Here is a 23,603-nt window from a genome sequence, read left to right on the forward strand (position 1 = left end):
TTCTTAACAGCCTACGTATGAGGTTTGACCGAGATCTGATCTATGTGAGTACATGTTCTTATTTTCATTCTCATGGATTCCCGCCTGATCAGTACTAACATCTATTTTCTCCACTCTCTCCCAGACGTATATTGGCAGCATCCTCATCTCATTAAATCCTTACAAGATGCTGAATATTTATGGGACAGACCATGTGCTGCACTATGAAGGGAGAGCCTTGGGAGAAAATCCTCCGTAAGTTCATACTACGACAAATTGCTCCTCATGATCAATTGGGCTCCTTACAGGGCCACTCTAATTGGTAATTCCAACAGCAAACCAAATCTTGCTTTCAGGAATGGAGGCGGTCACAGCTCCAAAGAAGAATTGTTCTGCAGGGGTTGTCTTGGTTAAGACAATAACTACAAGAACTCCCACCCACTTGATTATATACACAACTCCAGCAAGTATGTCCCAGAGGGATCAGGCCTCTTGCTTTCCATCATGGAGCCCAGCCCCTTGGACTTACCCTTGAGTGGTGCTTTATATCCACCAACCATTGCAGTTGGTGCCAATTAAATACCTCTTGCGCAGTGTACCTTTGCAGAATACTCTTTGTACCTATTTGAAATAAATGGATCTCCATACTGGATGCAGTTCCCAGAACTTACCTAAATACAATTTCAACACTCTCAAAAAAAGCAGAGGTCCATATTTGAATGTACTTTATTGGTTGGCCATTTCTTACATGAATCCTTTAAGCAGAAATCCACCATACTTTCTCCTGGCTGTCTCCACTTGCTTCAGTTGGATTGCTTCAAATACCAAAAAGAATGCAGCTACACTTGCATCTACCACTTTTAGAACTCCAGAAGATCTCAGTGATACAAAATTGGTCATCTCCACTCTATCTGCTGAGACTAACTGAATGCCAGACAAAAAATCCCACTCGTGATTGTTGAGGTTTTGAAAAAATTTGAATTATATATTATAATATATAACTATTATTATAGTATTATGCATTACTTTGTGTTCCTGCAAATTACTAATGCTTGTCTATATTCTTGTAGGCACCTTTTTGCAATTGCAAATGTCGCCTACACCAAACTCATGGATGCCAAACACAACCAGTGTATTATCATTAGGTGAGTATTTTTGTAAGGTCATATGCACCATCCTCTATTTTTACCCATCATCCCGGGTGGCAAAAATTCTACAGGGTTTGAGGGCAGTTTTTAAAATAGGGTGATCATGGTAGGGCTGGCAGTCAGTAAGCATAAAAAAATAACCTATAAATATTTTGCCTTAAAAAAAGAGAGAGAAAGAGAGAGAAAAAATGCCCAATTGTTGATGCAATAAGAGAAAAAGATTAGAAATAAGGGATTTTATGGATTAATCTAGATCTCATTTTTATTTACAACGGTAATAAATTCTTATTTATTACCCCATTGTTGATGTCATTGAGGGGGAAAAATGCCTCACTGTTGGTGTCATTAAGGGGAAAAGTGGTGTATCATTGGAGTATGTTGGAGAAATAGGGCACCACTGATGGTCTGAATGAGAGGAATAATGCCCCATCATTAAACTTCAGCTTCTCACTTCATATATTGGAAATTCTATTTCTTCTCTGCTCTTCACATTTCTTCTTGGCTCATTTTCATCTTACCTTGGAGTTTCATGTATCTCCCCCATCTTGGGGTGCGTCCACTCCTTCTCTTGCATTCTCTCTAATAACAGGGGTGCAGACTTGGCAACCCAAACAAAGACAACCACTCAAGTCACTTATAATAATTCTTAGTTGTCTCAGTGGGGAGAATCTGCTACATTCTAAAAAGTCCTGTCTTTTATTATCAGTGGGGAAAGTGGATCTGGTAAAACTGAGGCTACAAAACTCGTCCTGCGTTACCTGGTAGCTGTTAACCAAAGGCGTGGCGTGACAAACCAGGTGAGTCTTTTTATTCTCTGATTATTTCTGTTCTATTTATTCTTTTTTGTGTTTTCACTGGGGGAATTTCCCATCATTTTATATCCTAGTGAAATTGAACCACATCCTAACACATGGGGGGGCCACCAGGACAGAATATGATAGGAAATTTTCCTAATTGGGATAGAGACAGTGATGACAGAGGATGTAACCTTGTCCCACTGTACTACTGTGCCCTTACCTAAGGGTCATTCTCACTACCGTGATAATACACAATAAATGTACACATTAGTGTATTGTGGTGTCACTCATTTTGATTGGCACTATGATACATGTCCAAAATGCACTGTGATATGGAGGGGGATTAGACATTGCAATAAGCACACAGAGAAGTTGCTTATCTGTTTAAATATCTTTATTTTGCTCCCAAAACAAAACAGCATCCTTCAGCTTCAATAAAACAAAACAAAAAGGCAGCTTACATCAGCTGGAAACGGGTGGGTGCAGAGTCCTCAGAGTCCATAACTCAAATCAGCAGAGATAGAACAGCAACAACAGCTTTTCATAGCAAAACAGCAGTTGTCAAAGAGGCTTGTTTACAGGCTACCTGCTGCAATTTCCACATGCTCCTCCATGTTAGCACACCTGTGCTCTTAAAGCAGACCGGCAGTGTGCTACAGCCAAACCACTGAGTGTACCTGGGGTGGAATGGGTAGGCACACCCAGTACCTTCCTTCCCATTACAGAGCCTTAAAAATAAATTAAACTGTAGCAACCCCTTCCAGAGTGGCTTTCTATACTTCTGGACTCTTTCCCCAGCCTACACTCTACAATAGAAAAATATTTCTCCCATCCAGGACTCATTCTTGCGGCACCATGCACAACAAGGCATAAGGGCCCGGCGCAATGTACCTTATTATTTCAAATGCATGCACATGCAAGTGTGAATAGGCCCCAAAGCTGTCAAGTGCTGTACAGACAGCATTGCTCAGTTCTATAGAGAGAGGAAGGGGAAGGACAAATGGGAGGCACCTGCTGCATTCTCCTCTATAGGAAATGATGGTCATCTTGTAGTCCACCATGGTGGACTGCCAAGAGATGTCAAGGGAACACTGTACATGCTAGATTATATTTATTCACAACCATTTGTTTCAGATGATCATTATCTAGCATATGCATGTAGCCCTAGTCTCCCAATAAAATCAAAAGGAGCTGAGCATAGATAGATAGAGAGAGAGGGAGAGAGAGAGATAGATAGATAGATAGATAGATAGATAGATAGATAGATAGATAGATAGATAGATAGATAGATAGATGCAGTATACAATCATTATTATTATGTTTGTTCTCCAATAATGACCAGTACATGAATAATTCTAAATCCTAACTCTGCTTCCTTTCTTTATATGCACTCATCATTGACATGGCAGATAGAGGTAATACCCATTATCAGCTCTGCTATAGTTGTGTGTGATGTGCTGGGCATTTCTGTATTTCTGTATGGTATGGCTCTGCTCTTCTAGACGTTTATGTGTATATTTGGGTGATGGTATAAACATCCCAAAGAAAAAGCAGATCCATAGAATTCTACATTTTTGTTTTTCAGATTCTAGAGGCCACACCTCTGCTGGAATCTTTCGGAAATGCCAAAACAGTCCGTAACGATAACTCCAGCCGGTTTGGAAAATTTGTGGAGATCTACCTGGAGGAGTAAGTTTTTAGAGAATATAAAAAAATGCAGATATTTCAAATGACGTAACAAAGAACATTTTCCAAAACATAGCTGACTACTACTCTTTCAAGGAACATACCTGCAAGCTGATATTTGGCTATAAAGATGACAAAAAAAACTTTGAACAGTATCATCTGATTGTGATGAGCTTGGCCAATAAATACATAAAGATGACCAGTTACCCAAATCACATTTTGTAAAAGTTACAGGGTAGGTGCATGGCCCAATGTAACAGCCCCACAGATGCTGTGGATTTCATTGGTACTCCTCCAAGAGCTTGAGAAGTCAGCCAAAATGTGCCATGCTTTCAGGTGTATTCACCTTATGTGTAATGCTTCTGAGCTGCTTTTTACTGCATTCTTTTCTGCTATTCTCTTTATAGGTTTGACCTCCTTCTGAGGCTCTAATGAGCTGCTGTTGACCTCCTTTTGTGTTGCTTAGAGCTGCCTATGAACTTCTCCTGCCTTCTTCTGACCTCCTGAAATGCCTTCCTGAAAAGTTCTTTTAAGTTGCATCTGACCTTCTGTATTAGCGTCTTCTGAACTGGTTTTGACTTCCTTTCTATGCTGCTTTTGGCCTTGTTTCCTGGTTTCCTTCTCATGAGCTTCTTCTGATCTTCTTCTGTGCTGCTTTTACTTTTTTTGCATTGGAAATAATTCTGTTCTGAGACCTGAATGCCTGTGTACACAACCCTTAAAATTGCAGTAGATTTACTACTTTATGTCATCTATGTTCAGGTCGGTAACACTATTCCCTTATTTTTTTCCTGCACAGGGGTATAATTTGTGGTGCCATAACATCCCAATATCTGCTTGAAAAATCCAGAATTGTGTTTCAGGTAAGTCTGTCAATGGAGTATCATCTCAGATCCCCCATGATCCTGCAGCAGCGTCTTCTTCTGCCACTCATTCTGTTCTGTTCCTGAGTTGTAATAGATGGGGTTACATGACATACAGTATGTCAAGCCTCAGAGGAAGAAATAAAACATAATATGCCTTTAAAGCACCATTTCTTTGAATGAAGGGAACTTACGTTGGCTGCAGTTGACTCCTGTTGGATGACTATGGATGGCTGGAAGGCCCTATATTTTTTGTAGCTAAAACTGTTCTAAATATGAACATTTTGGCACTTAAAGACTCATCTGAGATTTGGAAGATCTTTTTTTTTTATCCTTGGTTTTCCAAGTGCCAGTCTATGTCATATCTCTTTATTGCTGAATCTTCATTGTTATTATTACACAGTATTTATATAGTGCCATCATATTACGCAGCACTGTACAAAGTCCATAGTCATGTCACTAGCTGTCCCTCAAAGGGACTCCCAATCTAATGCCCCTACCATAGTCATATGTCTTTCATACAGACTAAGGTCAATTTTGGGGGGAAAACAATTAACGTAACTGCATGATATTGGAATGTGGGAGATAACCGGAGTACCCAGGAGAAAACCCACACAAACACAGAGAGAACCTGCAAACTCCATACAAATAGTGCCCTGGCCGAGATTCGAACCTGGGACCTAGCGCTGCAAAGTCCAAAGCACTTACCTCCGAGCCACTGCATTGCCCCTATGGTAATAAGTGATACTAGGAGGCAGAAATTGTCTTCTTTTTCTATTTCTTCCTTATTAATGCTGAAGTTATCTGTATTTCCTCTTGTCATAACCTTAGTTTTCTTGGTATTTAAAAGCCCCATATTTGCACTTTGTTCTTCCGTGATGTGCATAATATTATTATTATTATTATTATTATTATTATTATTATTATTATTAATAAACAGGATTTATATAGTGCCAACATATTACGCGGCGCTGTACATTAAATAGGGATTGCAAATGACAGACTAATACAGAGAGTGATATAGGAGGAGAGGACCCTGCCCCAAAGAGCTTACAATCTAGTAGGTGGGCAATACCATTGTAAAAGTGTTAATCTAACAAACTTTTTCACTGTAGGTTTTTGAGGTTAGGAGATTGTAATCAGAAAGCCAAAAAACAGGCAGCAAAGAACCCTTCAATACTAGAGGGGAGCATTGGAGTAGATATCAAACCATGAGGCTGCTACTACAATTTTCAGATATCCAATCAAATTCTTTACCAGAGAGTGCATGTATATTAACTTCTTAATAAGATGTGAGAACAAAGGTCTGGTCTGATTCCACTTGTCATATTTCAGGCCAAAAATGAGAGGAATTACCACATTTTCTATGAGATGCTGGCAGGACTCCCCGCTCAACAAAAGCAACTTTTTTACCTACAGGATGCAGAAACATATTACTACTTGAATCAGGTATGTGTCAGATTCAGGAGCTTTGAGCTTTTTTTGTGTTTTCATGTGGGCAAAAACAGAATAATTTTTTAAAAATCTAAAAAAACAAATAAGAATCAGGTAAGTTTGACGATATCGGTCAAAAAGATCTTCCAACTTTTTGGAATTTTGGTTTATTCAAAGAAAATATATTTAATATATGTGATCGGTACAAGTGATGGTATCAATTTACAGTCTAAAAGATATTGCTATTTTTCAAAGTGTAGGGGAAGAACAACTATAAAGGGTATAACCTTGTACAAGGTGTATCTAAGGAGTATAAGATATATTTTCGTACATTCATTTCAAATCAGTTCAACAAGAGCCTTCATTTTTTTTTGAACATGCGCCCTTGCAGAACCTATAATTCTTTATGACTCATGATTTATCAAAGTTCTCCAAGGCTGGGGAGGATATACTTTCATCAATTAACCTGGGTAACCCAGCAAACCTGCAATGGGTTTCTTAAAGTCATTTGCTATTATTTGTTAGCAATTGTTTTCAATCCTGGACCGGATCCAGGATCACCCAGGTTCACTGATAAAAATCTATTCTCTCCAGTGTGGGAGAGCTTGAAAATATCAGGCCCATTAGCGTTATCTCTGAAAGGTTCAAACTCAGAGCTCAAAGGCTTAAGCTACGTACACACTTCCAATTATTATCGTCGGAAAACGAACGGCGAACGTTCCTGCACGATATATATGAACGATCGAATAGCACCGATCCTGCACATAGAGGTAACGACACGATCATTCGTAGATATTGTACACACAATAGATACGATCGTTTAAGCGATAGAGGAACTATGTGCACGACAGGAAAGTGAACGAGCGTTCGTTCATTACGCATGCTCAGCCCACGGACGATCAACGAACACACGAACGATGTTCAACGATCGTCGCCCAATCCGATCCGCCGGTCCGGTCGTTCGTTTCCAACAATTTTCCTCGTTCGTCGGCGTCGTTGGTTACTTTTTTACCAACGATTTTTTTGCCCAATCGATCGTTCGTCGTTCGATTGGAACGATAAAAATTGGAAGTGTGTACGCACCTTTACTGCACCTACGTCTTCATATGTATTTAGGTGGCTATGTTTGGATAAGAACTGCACAGAACAATGTGGCTTCTCCCAGTCTATATTGCTGCTCATTTGCAGCAAAAAAGATGGAGGACTGGGGTGTAAAAGAAGTGCCATATTACATGCCTAATTCCTTCCTGTAGCTCCTAAAGAGAATCTTCTTTGAATAAATTATTGCATCATGTCTTTTTAAAGGTAGCCAAGCCTTTATTAACTCCTACTAGAGCTGATGAACAAACTCAACAATATTGTGTATGGATAATATGAAATATGGATAATGCATAGATATCAGAAATCTGCATGCCTGCATGCAAGATGCATTAAGAAATAAAATGAGCTTTAATTATGCCGCCTATTTGCCAGACCACAATTTTTTTGAGCTGAACAATGGCTATTCTTTACCTTGCTACTCCTCTGATGAGCCTTTGCTTTGCTGAATAGGAACATACATACCTTCCCATCTCATTGTTCACCCATGAGAGTAAGGAGAAAACCCATACATTGGACAGTGATGCCTTTAGTGTTTGGCATTAAAGTATCCAGCGTTGCTACATGGGGGTAGTAAGAGAGTTCTTGGTCATCCCATTGAGGACCATCTAACCCCTCACCACACCATGGTAAGTAGTAGGAGAAATTTTAATTCCACTTTTTTATTTTCTGCCCATTTTTCCTTCAGGGAGGTAACTGTGAGATCCAATCCAAAAGTGATGCAGAAGATTTTCGGAGGCTCCTTAATGCCATGGAATCTCTCAACTTCAATGGCGAAGATCAAGACAGCATCTTCCGAATTCTGTCTTCCATCCTGCACCTGGGCAATGTCTACTTTGAGAAATATGAGGTGTGATATTCAGAGAGCATGCAAATTGGGGCATACTTGTATTTATTTATCTGTACACGGTAAAAGATCTGGATATGTGATCATTCTTCGGTATTAAGTTAGACATGTAAATGGATAATTACACAAAGAAATACATATATGCATATTTGAGAGTTGTTTTACTTGCCAAGGGATATGTATTTCTGTCAATCAAGTCCACAGCACTCCCTTACATCAAGTCAGGAGACCTGATTTTTCTGTTCTGCAGTCAACTAGTCCCTCCCCTGGATTTTGACTGGACAGTAAAAAGAAAAGCAGCACACTAAACTGCAATTATCAATGTTAGTCTTTAAACCAACAAATCCATACCTATGGAGCTCTTGGGTTGGGGGGTATGGATTTGTAAATGAATTCATGGAACTGGATTTACCAGTAGCTTTTTAAGGATTCCAAATGAAAAAAATAACACAGCTGATTTTGATACAACTCTGCACAGAAACTCATGAATTCAATGTGTTATGTGTCCTGGTTTATAGACGGAGTCCCAGGAAGTGGCTTCTGTGGTGAGCGCGAGTGAGATTCGGGTGGTGTCAGAACTTCTTCAGATATCCCCTGAGGGACTACAGAAAGCCATTACCTACAAAGTGACAGTAAGTAAAACAATACATACACAATAATACACAAAGAGCAATATTATGATAAACCTCATATCGTGTTTTTATTTGCATAGGAAACCATGAGAGAGAAGATCTACACTCCACTGACGGTGGATAGCGCTGTCGATGCCAGGTGAGCATTTAAGAGAACCAGTCATGGCTCTAGCAAAAGTCTGATTATTTAGCCTTGGTATAACTGTGCAGTCCTTATTAAAAGGCTTCTCTTACCTAACATGTTCTATTAATGCACTGTTACTGGGAAGTCAAGCAAAAGTTAGATGATGCTAGATGCCCTCCAGCCAGAGAATGAGGCGGGCTCTATCCAATATGCTGCAGCTTCTAATGTACATTATGAGAAGCTCACAGAGTGCAGTGAAACCAGAGTAAGCAGTTTCAGCCCAGGAGAGGAGCTGGTACCACTCTGCAGGGAATGCTGCAGGACGCAAATACAATAAGAGTTGTGCTATATATGTATCCGACACCAACAACTAACAATACATGGCAGAACTGATGCAGCCATACAAAGCCTTTGACTCTTAAATTAGTTAGCCCTCAATCCTACAAAAATATGATCCTTTGAACACATTATGGTATTTCATTTGCTTTACTACTTCCTCACGGAACTCTTGCAGCATAAGAAAATGATTCTTTCTTCTTTACCCTATACTCTTAAAGCAACATTAGAGATCTTGCCATTGTCTTTCAGAGATGCTATTGCCAAGATTTTATATTCCCTGCTCTTCAACTGGCTGACAGACAGAATTAACAAGCTGGTCTATCCCAGACAAGATGCCCTTTCCATTGCAATACTGGATATCTATGGTTTTGAGGTGAGATGAACTGAAGATATTTTATCCCAGATAGAAAAGCCAGCCAGGACTTTAGGATAAGATATAGGTTATATTGGTTCACACTGTAATATAATTCCTCATTAGATCCACCAGTGAGAAGTGTGACCTTCAACTCTAAAAGTTTTCCTGAACTTGGTCAGGGTCCTAGCCCAAAATGAGAGGGCAGAACGGAACCCTGACCAATTAAGTTCTTCTTACATAGTAGTGTCCTAAACCTGTAGTGTTTATTTCAGACATCCTTGGGTCATCATACTGAGGGCTATACTTCTGCGGGTTCTTCTTTTCCAGTGTTATAGCTATGCAGACCTTATTAGAAGGAATGAAGCCCTTCAGAATTTTGTCCTCAGCTGAACCACCAGGTCCCCTTGGCTACAACTGGCATGGTACCTTTCAGAGCCTCCATAATGCTAGGTGGAAAACTGTATAATCTGTAAGGCTGTGGAGCCAATTATGATGGTGGTTTCTTCCACTACTACAATATCTCAAAACATTGAAATTGCTTCTAATTAAAGCAGTACTGTGTTCTCTTTAAAGACGTGTAGTCTAATAGCTGCCTATACATACCCCTTGCCAGGGGTGAACATGGGGAGGTGCAAAGTATGGCACTGCATGATGACCCCTAACCCTCCCCAGCCAACAGGTGCCCCCACAAAGGGCCCAAGTCAGTTCCGCAGGGGGCCCCCAAATCAGTTCCCCACAAGGGTCCACTGTTGGCCATGTCCACCACTGCCCGGGTCCACCAAGACAAGGTCCCAGCACAAGTTTGCATGTGAAGAACTGTGAACTATGTTTCTATATCAGACTTATTTTTCAATCTGTTTTTCGGCAGTATTTTTTAATGCCAGTTAATAACTTTTTTTTCAAATACAGGACCTCAGTTTTAACAGCTTTGAGCAGCTGTGCATTAATTATGCTAACGAGTACCTGCAATTCGTTTTCAACAAGATTGTATTCAGAGAGGAGCAGGTAAGTACTTAAACATTGACCTACCTCACATTTTTGATATTTAAAGTGCACGTACAGCCAACACTTTTTTCTTAGTTTTAAATAGAATAAAAAGAGTTGGAACCCTCATCAAATTTCTGCTACTGTTGGAGGAATTTACCCTCACTTCCTGTGCTGCTCACAACATTTTATCAAATGAAAAGGAAAGGGAACTCTTCAACAGAAACACAGACAGAATTTAAAAAAGGAAAAAGCTAGAACTATCATTTTCTATGTGTGCTTGTGTCCCTTTTGCAGATTTTCCCTCCCAGTCTTATGGGTGAAACCAATGTTAGCAGAACAGGAAATTATTTCAAATCTCTATTACAGGGCTCTGCAAATGTATACAGGGGTGAAAATCCTACTCATTTTTTTTTAAAAAAAAGCCCTGACACATGCTCCAACTTATTATTGAAAGTGATGGTTATTACACAGAGAGAATTTCCTATGTGATCGGGCTATGTAATGGTTAGATGGAGCATTACTGAGCAAGTTCAAACTTTTCAGTAACTTACATTAGAAAAAACAGACTTTCTTTTTTATAAGAATGACATCAATATGTATATTTTCTCATAGGAGGAGTACATCCGAGAGCAGATTGATTGGAGGGAGATCTCCTTTAATGATAACCAAGCATGCATAGATCTTATTTCCCAGAAGCCTTATGGAATCCTGAGAATACTGGATGACCAAAGCTGCTTCCCACAGGTAGCTTGATACCTTGCCAGGTGCTCAGATGGGTCTATAAACTGTTTAATGGATGTGCATACCAGGTTATTAAATGATAAGTCTAGATATACCTGCCATAGTAAATTGATCCCCTTGTCTTCTGATTACCATTGTATTAAAAAATCTGAAGAAAAATGTAGCCTGTAAAAAAAAGTTTATATTTGATTTTTCTAGGCAGCGGCAGTCATAAAGTGCTCCAGGTTCCGCTGTTATATAGCATTATTGGGGGTTCTTGACTAGCAAACCCCCTATTTTGTTATGTGGTCCTCTCAGTGGCTCTCATATCTTTATACAGCACAGTAGTGGCATAGAAGCCAGTAGGTAGAACCACAATGCCCAGCAGGGGGGCACACTGTTTTACACACCCACAAAGGGCTCTTAAGGGTCACCCTATAGAGGAACTTCAGGAAGGTTAATAAAACAGAAAAACAAATTCAGTTTTGTATTACTCACATGGATGGCTTGTTTTTATTTTTGCATGTGAAAGCCCATGCGTTTCAGCCATGCTTATATAAAATTTCATTTATATGGTGCTTTAATCCCTATCCCTATAGGCCACAGACCACACGTTTCTTCAGAAATGCCATTACCACCATGGAACCAGCGAATTGTACTGTAAACCCAAGATGCCGCTTCCTGAGTTTGGGATCAAACACTTTGCTGGGAAAGTCACATATCAGGTAAATCACATCAAGTTTTAACAACTTTTCTAAGGCAATTTCTGGACATGAGTTCCTGAGTCCTTCTGTTTTATAGTCCCTGGATTTCAGCTTTATTAAAGAAAATTTCACACTTGCCCCTTTATATTGTTATTTGCAGGTGCACAAATTTTTGGATAAAAACTATGATCAAGTCAGACAAGACGTCCTGGATCTTTTTGTGAATAGTAAAATTAAGGTAAGGATCCCAATCTCTGCAAAGACTAAAAACAATAATTTATTGCTTGAATTTAAAGGCAGATCCTATCCCAGCCAATCCATAATGATTATAGATGAGGGGCTGTAGGAGCTGTATTTAGCTAGTCAGATGATGAGCTTTTTCAAGTGCATCTGCTGGCAAATGTCTCCTGACTTGGTAAATGTACCTTGAGTGAGTACATGTGTTGGCAATACTGATCAGTCAATGTACTTTATGTATAAGTTTTTATTTGATGATAAACAAGATTATAATAACACATACTAAAATACAGTATAATACATAAGGGTGGAACAAAAAGACATTTTTTGAAGGTAAAAACAAAACAAAATAATGAATTTAATGAATATACAAGGAAATAGGTGGTGGGGGGATGGACATATAGCACAAAACACAACCTTGCATTTCTCATCCAAAAATACAAAGGTAAGTACACTTGTCTGTATATGTACACATAATTACAGTTAACATCTGAAAAATGAGTTAGCTTAGCTAAGCCTGGATTGCAGGAGAGTTTTTATAATAAATCCAAGAGTCCTATGACATATTATCTTTAGAGCCATGTATTTCCCATAATATTTGAGATTTCATAGCTTCAAGTTCATTAATTTCACACATCCATTCAGCAATAGAAGGAGCTATCGTAATGCCCCAGTGTCTAGCTATTACCCTCTGGCCTGCTATAATGAAATGACAAAGGACATTAAAAGTTTTATGGGAGCCAGGTAACATAGCCAAGAGTGTGATATTCGGGTGTGGTTGAATATCTATTCCCTTATTATGATTGTAGATTTTAAATATCTTATCCCATAAGCTTTCTATTGCCGGGCAGGAACTCCAGATATAAGGCATAGAGCCCTGGGGATGATCACATCTCCAGCATGTTGCTGAGTATGTAGAATCAAACTTATGGATATCCATGGAGCATCTATACCACCTACGAAATATTTTGTAACATCTTTCCTGGTCTTTATTAGATCTGGTCATTTATGTATTAGATTATAGGATTTTTCCATGCTCCTTTAGGTCTTCAGGTCACTTTCCAGCATTTTATAGTCAATGTACTTTAAAAATCTTGTAGAAGAGTGAACAGGAAAGAATCAGTAGTTGTTGGTAAATTTATAAACATGATACGTATGTTATGGATTGTTGGTTTATGACAAGCTGAATGGGGAACCTTGACAGCTGGTATATGTTAGTTACAAATGGGTGATAGATGGTTAGTTTATGGTTTGTGCTATTGGGAATATTGATGGTCCTATATACTACATATTACAAACTGATTATATTTTATATGATGGTTACTTATGGGGGTAGATGGTTAGTTTATGACTTGCAGTATGGAGAACCTTGATGATGGGTATATGGTGGTTACAAATGAGTGATAGATGGTTAGTTTATGATATATGATATAGTGAACCTTGAAGGTAGTATATAATAATTACATATGGGTAATAGATGGTTAGTTTATGGTATCTAGTATAGAGAACCCTGATGATTGGTATACATTGGTTACGTGGGTGGTAGGTGGTTAGTTTATGATATGTGCTACAGATAACCTTGATGGATGATACATCATGCTTAAATTTGAGTAATAAGTGGTTAGTTTAGGGTATGCAATATAAAGAACATTGATGGTTGATTTGTGGCATTTGTTGCATTTGGGTTATAAGTGTTTGATCTACTACAGCATGTGGCATGGGGAACCTTGATGGTTAGTATATGGTGGTTACAAATGGGTGATAGATGATATCACCCATTTATGGTATGTGCACTGGAGAACCTTGAAGTTTAATATATATTAGTTACACTTGGGTGGTAGATGGTTATTTTATAGCATGCTGTACAGAGAACCTTGATACAGTGATTATGTATGGGTGGTAAGTGGTTGGTTTATGGTATGTGCCTTTAGAGAACCTTAATGGCCGATATAATAGTTACATTTAGATGGTTAGTTTATAACATGCAGTACAGAAAACCTTAATGGCCGATAAAATAGTTACATTTAGGTGGTAGATGGTTAGTTTATAGCATGCTGTACAGAGAACCTTGATGGCTGATATATGGTGATTATGTATGGGTGGTAGGTGGTTGGTTTATGGTATGTGCTATAGGGAACCTTGATGGCCGATATAATATATACATTTAGGTGGTAGATGGTTAGTTTTTAACATGCAGTACAGAGAACCTCGATGGCCAATATAATGGTTAGATTTAGGTGGTAGATGGTTAGTTTATTACATGCAGTACAGAAAACCTTGATGGCTGATATATGGTGATTATGTATGGGTTGTAGGTGGTTGGTTTATGGTATGTGCTATAGAGAACCTTGATGGCTGATATATTTACATATGAGTAATAGAAGGTTAGTTTATGGTATGTACTGTAGATACTGTTGATGGCAGGTTTTTTATAGTTACATGGTAATCAGTATAAAGAACATGCATAGTTGATATGTGGTGGTTACAAATAGATGACAGACGATCTATATATCTTATCTTCTCTTTCCTCAGGTAGTGGCCAACCTATTCTTCAGCCATGCGCAGGTGTTAGCGCAGCAGAAAACAATGATGGGAAAAAACAGCACCACGACTAGAAAGTTCAAGGCGCAGACAGTGGCAGCCAAGTTTCAGCAATCCCTCCTGGAATTGGTGGAAAAAATGGAGAGGTGAAGGATTTTGGGATATTAAAGAAGCATTGTGATTGTTTGGAGAACTATTAGGAAGTCTCTAAAACCCTCATTATGCTGGTTTTCATCATTGTATACCTTACATGAAAAAACAACAGGGGGCTGCATCGAACATAGAAAGAAAAACTAGTTGCCTGGATGTGGCCATGTCCTCAGCAGGGCTGAATTTACAATTAGGTACAGTAGCTTCGTACCTTCAGATGAATGAGAAAAAGAGGTGGCTTTTCCATCCACAGCAGGGGAGCCCAACAGGTGAATCGCGATCTACCGGTAGATCGCAATGGCAACACGAGTAGACCCCGGAGCCCTGCCTTTCAAAATAAACTCTACCGCACACAGGAGTTATTAGGTCCAAGTGTTTCTTGTTGGTAGATCATTTTAACTTTGTCATTTTAAAAGTAGCTTGCAAGCCAAAAAAGTGGGGGCCCCCCTGGATAACAGTTATCAGTTGTACAAATTTTGTACATAAAAATACATTTATTTACACCAAGGTGCTATAGTGCTTAAGGCATGCTAAAGTGATCTCTCACACCGTTTTACTTGAAAGTCCATTTTAGCATTTCTAAGGTGTTGAAGCCATTTGCTAAATCAAGCAAAATGCATGAATGGTTGCAGATTCTAGTGATGTAAATTCATGTCTGAGGTTTACCAGTTTTGAGGCTTAGACCCAAAGCAAGCGTGCAAAAGAAAGTCGGAAATGCCAGATCACATATTTTCCCATGACATGTTTTCCTTTAATACATTTATTAACTCCTCTTTATTTACCAAATGTTAATGCTGTGTTTTTGACAGGTGCAACCCCTTCTTTGTACGATGCATCAAACCCAATAGCAAAAAGGTAAAGAATAAAAAATGTATATTCAAGCAAACTGTTCTGCAGCTGTATATTGAAATGTATTTGGAGCCTTAAAGCATAATGCTACATAAATAGAGTTTCTGTATTGATTGCAGGAACCTGGGATGTTCGAGTCTGATATTGTCGTCAGTCAGCTGAAATACTCTGGGATCTTAGAGACTATTCGCATTCGGAAAGAAGGGTTTCCTGTTCGGATCCCATTCCACATCTTCCTGAGCAGGTAAAGCCAGGTCTTCAACACTTTAAATAATATTTTTTGATTTTTATTCAAATCTAGCACTAACAATAGTTTACAGCATTGATTTATAAATTTGTGTTTAGGGTTGGATATTCGTTTATCCCAGTATATTGTAATACCAATATTAACCACAAGATGGCGAGAGTTACTAGCCTATTCTTGTACAACATACAATATTTCAGCCTTATACAATATACAATATATCAGCTTAGTTTGTGGGAGTTTTTAGCATTGAATTTGTGTTTTTTACACATAAAATTCAGGTTAATGATTATTTTTTATTTCCTTTCATAACAATTGCTTTCTGAGTTTTATCTGAACATCTATTGTTCAGTAAAATTTATATTTGGTAGCAGCTAATTTTTTAATACTAATGCTATGCGTGTATGCACTCTATTGTCCTAATTCCAAAATCTCCAGATATCGCTGTTTATGGACCTGGGACGTAATATACAAGCAGATGGTCAGATATGTGTGACGTTGCTGAAAAAATTGTGTCCTTCTGTATCCCCCAACATGTATTGTATTGGGGTCAGCAAGGTAAATATTTATTACTATGTATACATGGGGTAAATGATCTCTGTGATCTATCATTTCTGTATAACCTAATTCTTTTCTTTCCTTCATTTTTCTTTTTTTTTCTAAAACCAAAATGCACTATATGGCATTCAAACTATGGCCAGAATGTATAGAAAGTCATGTGAAGGACCCCCCTACTATTAAAGGGGAACAGCACACCCATAGTGTTAGAGTATTGGAAGCTGCTGTAGGGAAAGGCAAAGGGAAAAAGATAAACTGCATAGGGATAGATTAAGGTCAGTTAGGAAACCATAGTTTGTTTCTGATTGCTAGCTCCTTGGACAAGCAACCCCTTTGGTGCTTGTTTGCTATTGTTCCTAATATAGGGGCATTTTTCTTTTTCTTTAGGGAATTTATCCCAAAATACAAATTCTGCACTATTGGTGAATCAAAACTGGTCAGATTCACCCATCCCTTTTTTTATCATAGATACTGGCTAAAGTAAAATTCATTCACATGACTGTATAATTATTACTCTGATGTATGATGATCCTATTACACAGAATATTTCTTATTTGAGTGTCTCCCACCAATGCTTTTACTCACATCCCCTCTTCTCTTTTTCTCATTAAGCTTTTCATGAAGGAGAATCTCTATCAGCAGCTGGAAAGTAAACGGGACCAACTGATGAACAAGGCAGCTGTGACTCTACAACGCTACAGCCGTGGGTTCCTCACCAGGAAACGTTACACCACCTTGCGATATCGGATCATCAACCTGCAGGCGCTGGCACGAGGTTATTTAGCTAGGTAAAAGAGAAAGGAGGAGATGAACTGATCTTGGAAATGCCAACCGGTCAGCTAGATCACAGTGTTTTACAGTGCAGATTACTACCTGTTACAGTCATAGTGCATTTACTAATTAGCAAGAAAAATTAAGTATTATAGTTCCTATAAAACCCCTCTGTCCTTTGCAGAGAGCTGCATATCCTTAATGCCTGTGGCTACAATTCATGCTCCATTCGGAATCTCTTTATATGAAGCCACCCTATTGTGATGTAAAGAGCTGAAACTACAAGTGTGCACCCCCACACCTATGATACACGATGCAAGAAATCATGGGACATGGAGTATGCTTTTAGGTAAAAAACTGACATTGCAGCCACTCTGCTGCCCCCTAGTGTTCAGCCAGAAATAATGAATACCACTAGCAGCCTCTACACAGATTAGCTGCATAAAAACCTAATCATAGTAAGAAAGTATATCACATATCTATATATATAATATATTATGTGTGCTTTATTGATTTTTAATTCCTAATGTAAAGATTCTGACTTTAGATTTGCTTTAATAAGCATTTTCCTAAACAGTGACATTTTCTTTCCATAGGCGGAAATTTCATAACTATCGAAAGAGTTTGCAGAAGGTCCGAGCTGTGGTCCTGATGTACGTTAATCGAAGGAGGTACCTGAGGGTAAGATATTACCTTAACTGGGGTAATTTTAAAAAATGATAATAGACCATTCCACATGCACAACGGAGGTTTTTTAGTAGTTACCATTTTTTATAGGATCTCCAGGTCCTGTTTTGCTTAAAACAAAAATGTGCTTTGCCATGCAGGGTCAGTCCCCCAGCAGCATATACGCACCTTTCTTTTGATCTCCTAATGCTGAAATGTGTGACTTACTCCATGTAAGTAGTTCTTAGTGATTGGTTCAGTGTTGTCCAATAGGCATGGGGAGACCCATCTGCAGAGCTTCTGCAACCTGCCACTAAGGATCCAACTGGACCTTTCCTTGCACCTGGCACCAGGGAAGCAAAGGAAAAGTAATCAAATAAAAGCAGGTGGTGGGGCCAGCATTGAATTGAACTATTTGACAACAATATACAGAAAATGCATATTGCTTAACTTTTTTACCAGCTAAAATGTAAGTAATTCTGCTCATGTGTTATAAAAACTATCTATGCATTTTAGCAGTACAATTTGGTCATCAGCCCACTTCTGCTTGCTGATTTGGTAATGGAAGTGCAAAAGCGCACTGATTAGTTCATCCCTTGCTCTTTCCTTCTGTATGCATGTTACCATTGATAGACTGCAGGCCTATGCTACTCAGGAGAGCCGGACTTAAAATTCTATTACCGTGTGATATGTATTGCTTAGAATGAATTTGGTTTAGAGCCAGCAGGAGTTAGAAATGTTTTATATGTATTTGCTATCAGCTCTCGTTGTCAGAGCTCAAAGTCCAGAAATCAGCGGGTGTAGGTCTGTGCGAAATACAAAGGCACAGCCTGTTTAAATATCACAGATGTAGCCCAAGCCCAGTACTGCTTCCATCTTGCATTAGCAACCAAATTTGTTAAGGTAAATACATTTCGGGTGCATCAGTACAAAATATCTCCCTAGTCTTACAATTCAGTTTTATAGAAAGCCACAGAATAGAAAAGCCTGCTCGCTGCCAGCATACTGCAAAGAGGGACTATTGTTTTCTTTGTAGAAGCAGAGGTTTCTCTGCAAAAGAATTACATACCCACTCCTCATAGCCAGAGCAATTGGCAAAATGCATGCTTACTCCTGGGTATATACCCAGGGATGGTATGCTCACCCCATTACTCTCAGGGGGTACATGTCAGGCACAATGTCTGCCAGTGTCACTCTCACCTTTCAAGCATTCCCATGCTTCTCCAGGTATCAGCAGTTGCAGACTGCTGTCCTTGCATCTTCTCTTCGCATGCTTGCTCCACTATTATGATTGGACATTGAATGAGGTAGGAAGAAAAAAAGTTGCAAGGACCCCTGATGCCTTCAGTTATGTGGGGTGGGACTGGAATGCTTTACAAGTGGGAAACAGTGGTAGTCCCCCCAGCAGACACAGGTGACCCCATGCCCTTTCATGGGCCAGGGCTTTCATTGCCCATCCAAGATTTGTCCTATTAAAGGAGATAGGGGCCCCTGTGTCTGCTGAGAGGACTACCAGTGTTTCCCGAGCGTAAAGCATTCCTGCCCCACCCCACATAACTGCAGACATCAGTGGTCCTTGCAACTCGTTTCTTCCTACCTCATTCGCTGTCCTATAATAATAGTGGAACAAACATGAGAAGAGAAGTTGCAAGGATCCCTGCTGAGACCTGGAGAAGCATGCAATCACATGGGAGTATTCAGTGGAATGACATCTACTCAATATGGAAATATCAGCATTGAGCGGAGATTTTATACCAGTAGTATGTTCTGATAGAAAGGTGACTGCTGTGAGTACAGGTGATATCACTGCTCCAGGACCTTTTTATCCCAGACCTATAAATAAGTATGACCTGTTCTGGGCTGGACCGAGCTGCACCCTACCCAGCTGTAACAAAACAACAGACCTGAGATCACCTACAGCCGGACAACAATGAAGCAAGTACGCTTTGCTCCAAATGTAGGACCTGATGTGAGTCATTCTGTATTTGGGGTGCAATGTGGGGTGTCAGTCATTGGAGGGCTTTTATATGGAGGGCTAAGGTGCTCATTGTACATTATAACTGGGAACCTATGGCAAGATGCATGCCATGATACAGGAGCTGTATAAGCAGGGTCATTGTAATGGAATTCAATAAGTTTGCTTGTTCACCAATCCATCATGGGTTGAACCCTAGAAAGGAAATCCTTCAATCCGATTACCTGTGAGGTTCCATTGAGACAAAGAACCCTTCCTTCTAAAAAAAAACATCTTCACCTGAAAAACTAGTTTTCTAAATCGCATGGAGATTTAACATCACAATTTTAGCCATAATTAAATGCAGAGTTATAACTGGTAAATGAGCAAGTCTTATAAAACACCAATAAAAAGTAATTGTCACTTCTGAGTCTCTTTATAAATGTTTTTACAATTGAAGATTGCCCTGAAGATTGCCCTGCCTTTTTCTCAACATAAACACATTTTTAATATTGGATTCAGTTTGCAATTAATTTTATGCATGCAACTGAACACGATGTCTAAATTCTGGGTAATAGATGGGTGAATCTTGGTTGAAAACATAAAGCTGCTCAGAATGATGTGGAAGAAACCAGTATAATGGTATTTATGGTCAGGCCAGCCAGCATGTTGGTATGTTATGTATCTCCATATCTCACATTGCTGTATCCTGTGATCATAGATGAAGGCTGAAGCCCGGCGGCAAGCTGAAGAAGAACGCAGGAAGGCAGAGCAGGTTGGTTCTGTTAATATAAATGTGCAAATCTATTTAATAGATAGATATATATATATATATATATATATATATATATATATATATTTATTTATTTATTTATTTACACACACCTGAAGACTCATTTTGCTGTTTGTCCCTTTCTGTTCATCCCTTGTTAATTCCAGGAACTGACAAAAAGAGAAGTGTTCAATGTCACTCATCTGGAGATCCCAGCCGAACTGGCTGGACTCCTTCGCACCGTTCCAGGTAAGTTGCCCACTTGGGGAAATTAAAGTAGATCTCAACCCAATCACTATAATCTCACATGTTAACATGTTAAAGGTATTTCAGTTTATTTTCACTCTTTTGAAATTAGCAGCTTTCATTGAAGTAATACCTGGGGATTTTACTGATAGTTTTCATTAAGGCATTTCCTATTGTGAGGGTGACAGATGTCACCAATACTCTCCTATGTTGTAATTCTAATTGTAGAGGTAAGAGAAAAATGAGAGCTAGGAGATGGGGTTTTCTTGGCAATGTGATATGTATTAGTATCATATATACATAATTGAAGTAAACAGTGCTTGTTAAGTCATAAAATAACACAAAAGGTTCCACACAGGGAAACAATGGTAGGAGGTCTGCCCTATAAAGTACATTGAGGTTAGTGACCACAATACTAAACATATAATTTTCTCACAAAATTCAGCATTTTAAAAGAAAAGGAGCCAAATAGCTAATCTTTACCCAACACGTTTCACCTACTAGGCTTCCTCAGGGGTATTTACAAAGAGAACATTCTGCTGATATTGAAGATGGTAGAGTTCCTTTGTAAAAGGAGATTTCAAGGAGAGGAACCCAATTAGTAAGGGAGTAGACAGTACCTGCCAGAACTCTGGCTGCATCATTCTAGCTCCTTGCCAACACTCTCTGTGGCTGCTTGGGCTTTGCTCCAGCCTACCACTTGAACATATACAAGTACATCATCTTCCCCCCTTCAGGTTGGTCTAGGACAAAGATAATCTCAGGGGGTTTCTCCTAGTAGCCAGTAAAATGGAGTGGCCTTTTAGCAGAATCATTTTCATTATTCTGCTCAAAGCTGGACTCCAAATCAATATGAAAAATAATGCAGTTCTGTATTTCGTTGAACATGTTTTTAATGCACCTCAACTGCACAGCTTCTAGACTTAAAGAAGGAGGGGCAGGACTTTGAGCCCAGCAGTAACCCTATCATTGTGCTGCTTCTCATTTACTGTACAATCAGTAAGTGGTGGATATTCTTCCATATATATGTCTAAATCTAGTACCTACTGTACACAGTGATAAAGCTGCTCCTTTAAATCAAGGAACCATTGTTTTTTGTGTATCCTCCTTAAATGGTGATCATGAGCCTTTGGGTTATTTACACTGGACAAAGAAATCCCATAGATTTAGGTCAATGGGAACTGAATGCTTGTGTTGTGACTTTGTTTTTCTTTCCTCAGCCCAGATAAACCTCTTGGTGCAATATGTTGTGCCCACTCACACACCCAGGGTCCAAGTGGGCACACAACTTAATCTGCCCCTTGACATCAATAATTACCCCATGTTCAAATATGTGCGGGTTTACTTCAGGGTAAGTATCCTAATATAAGTTGTAGTGTGTGTTTTTGTATAGGATGCAGGAAACATTGTCAGAATCTTTGATATGATTTATAATGTCTACTCAACCAGGGGTCCTCCAACTTCCTAAACAAAGAACCCGTAGACTGTCCTGGAAATAAGGAGGAGGGAGTGGACTGTGGCCAGTGGAATTAAAAAAAAGGTTCTGGCATCAGTATTAGTGGGAATAAACAATGCCCCGAGATTGGTGATCAGTAGGAGTAAGAAGTTACTTAGTGCCTGTTGTCAGTGGGAGGAGAAATATTGCCCTTTGGTTGGTGTTTTTGGTGTAATAGTGCCCCATTGTTGTCAGTGGAAAGAATATTGCCCTACGTTTGTTGTGAGTAATCTAGTAGTATCTCTTTGTTGGTGTCAGTGGGAGAAATTGTACCTCATTTGTAGTGTAGGAGGAATATTGCCCCTTTGCTGGTTTCAGTTTTTAATAATACATTGCCCCATTGTTTGTTTCAGTGGGAGTAATAGTGCTTCATCATTGATAGCAATGGTAGCAATAGAGCCCCATCATTGGTGTCAGTGGGAGGATTTTGCCCCATCATTGATGCCAGTGAAAGCAATAGTGCCCCGGTGTCAGTGTCAGATATAGTGTCCTATCGCTGGTGTCAGTGGAAATTGTTTCCCATTGTTGGTATTAATAGGAGGTCTATTGCCCCAAAAGCCAATAAAGGCAAGCAAAATACCCTTGTGAATAGAGGTATGCTCATTCTCATGACTTTTATAGCTTGTATACCTGGGCTTTCCTCCTCCTGGCACTTTTTAAATATCTATAAAAAAAAAGGGTAATGTACTTACTATTAGCAATATCATTGGGCCATCAGATGTCTCATATGAAATGCCATATCTTAAAGGATCAATTAAGTTTGTTGTTTTTTTATGTTATTACCTTCCATCTGTCTGCAGGAACCACTGTTTGGCATGCTGACAATGACTCTTGGATCTTCTCTGCTTCCAGTGGAGGATGATTTAAAGCCACAGGCTATAACCGCATTCAAACTAGTAAGAACACTCTGTTAATGATCAATGCCTGACATAAAGGACACCATAGTATGGTTATTTATGATTTTACCAGTGGCCTGGGCTATATTTTCCATACATGCACTTTAGGACTGGGTTAGCCAAATTGTTTTATTGTGGTGGGACCAACAAACCATAAGCTGACTTGAAAGGTTATATGCTAAGATAAATATACCAGTCGACGGGCAGCCCTTTAGCCATAAATGGCAGAGCCAAAGTTATTGCTTTTTATTAGTCCACACATATTTACCTCTGAAATATGTAGAGTTAATAGAGAGGTTCTTCACTATTGTACTTCCTATCATGGGATATTATCTTATGTACAGGGGTCCTGTAGAACTGTACTTCCTACTGTGGTGTAATGTGATGATATTCTAAATAGAGAGGCCTTCAGAATTGTACTTTCTCCAATGGTCTGCACAAATACTCCTTCTGTAGATGTGTGCAACTATTCTTTGAGTAAGGACCTGAGTATAAATCCTCATAAAGAACT

General features: G+C 39.1%; 1 protein-coding gene across 1 annotated transcript in view; it reads left to right on the forward strand.

Moving 5' to 3' along the window:
* Nucleotide 1: 1 nt before the first annotated feature.
* The window catches only part of MYO15A (myosin XVA), a 58,423-nt gene continuing 34,821 nt past the window's right edge, over nt 2–23,603 (forward strand). The window contains 26 exon segments of the mRNA XM_072417443.1: nt 2–44; nt 125–234; nt 1,050–1,124; nt 1,834–1,924; nt 3,510–3,613; nt 4,410–4,473; nt 5,809–5,922; nt 7,694–7,855; nt 8,371–8,484; nt 8,565–8,623; nt 9,197–9,320; nt 10,212–10,307; nt 10,902–11,033; nt 11,609–11,734; nt 11,874–11,951; nt 14,483–14,637; nt 15,451–15,496; nt 15,610–15,734; nt 16,173–16,180; nt 16,183–16,292; nt 16,905–17,080; nt 17,660–17,744; nt 20,405–20,458; nt 20,623–20,704; nt 21,922–22,052; nt 22,997–23,092. Coding sequence (XP_072273544.1) covers nt 18–44; nt 125–234; nt 1,050–1,124; nt 1,834–1,924; nt 3,510–3,613; nt 4,410–4,473; nt 5,809–5,922; nt 7,694–7,855; nt 8,371–8,484; nt 8,565–8,623; nt 9,197–9,320; nt 10,212–10,307; nt 10,902–11,033; nt 11,609–11,734; nt 11,874–11,951; nt 14,483–14,637; nt 15,451–15,496; nt 15,610–15,734; nt 16,173–16,180; nt 16,183–16,292; nt 16,905–17,080; nt 17,660–17,744; nt 20,405–20,458; nt 20,623–20,704; nt 21,922–22,052; nt 22,997–23,092 — 2,544 coding nt within the window. The 5' untranslated portion in view covers nt 2–17.

This window comes from Pyxicephalus adspersus, chromosome 7 (assembly GCF_032062135.1).
Source record: "Pyxicephalus adspersus chromosome 7, UCB_Pads_2.0, whole genome shotgun sequence".
Classification (NCBI taxonomy): domain Eukaryota; kingdom Metazoa; phylum Chordata; class Amphibia; order Anura; family Pyxicephalidae; genus Pyxicephalus; species Pyxicephalus adspersus.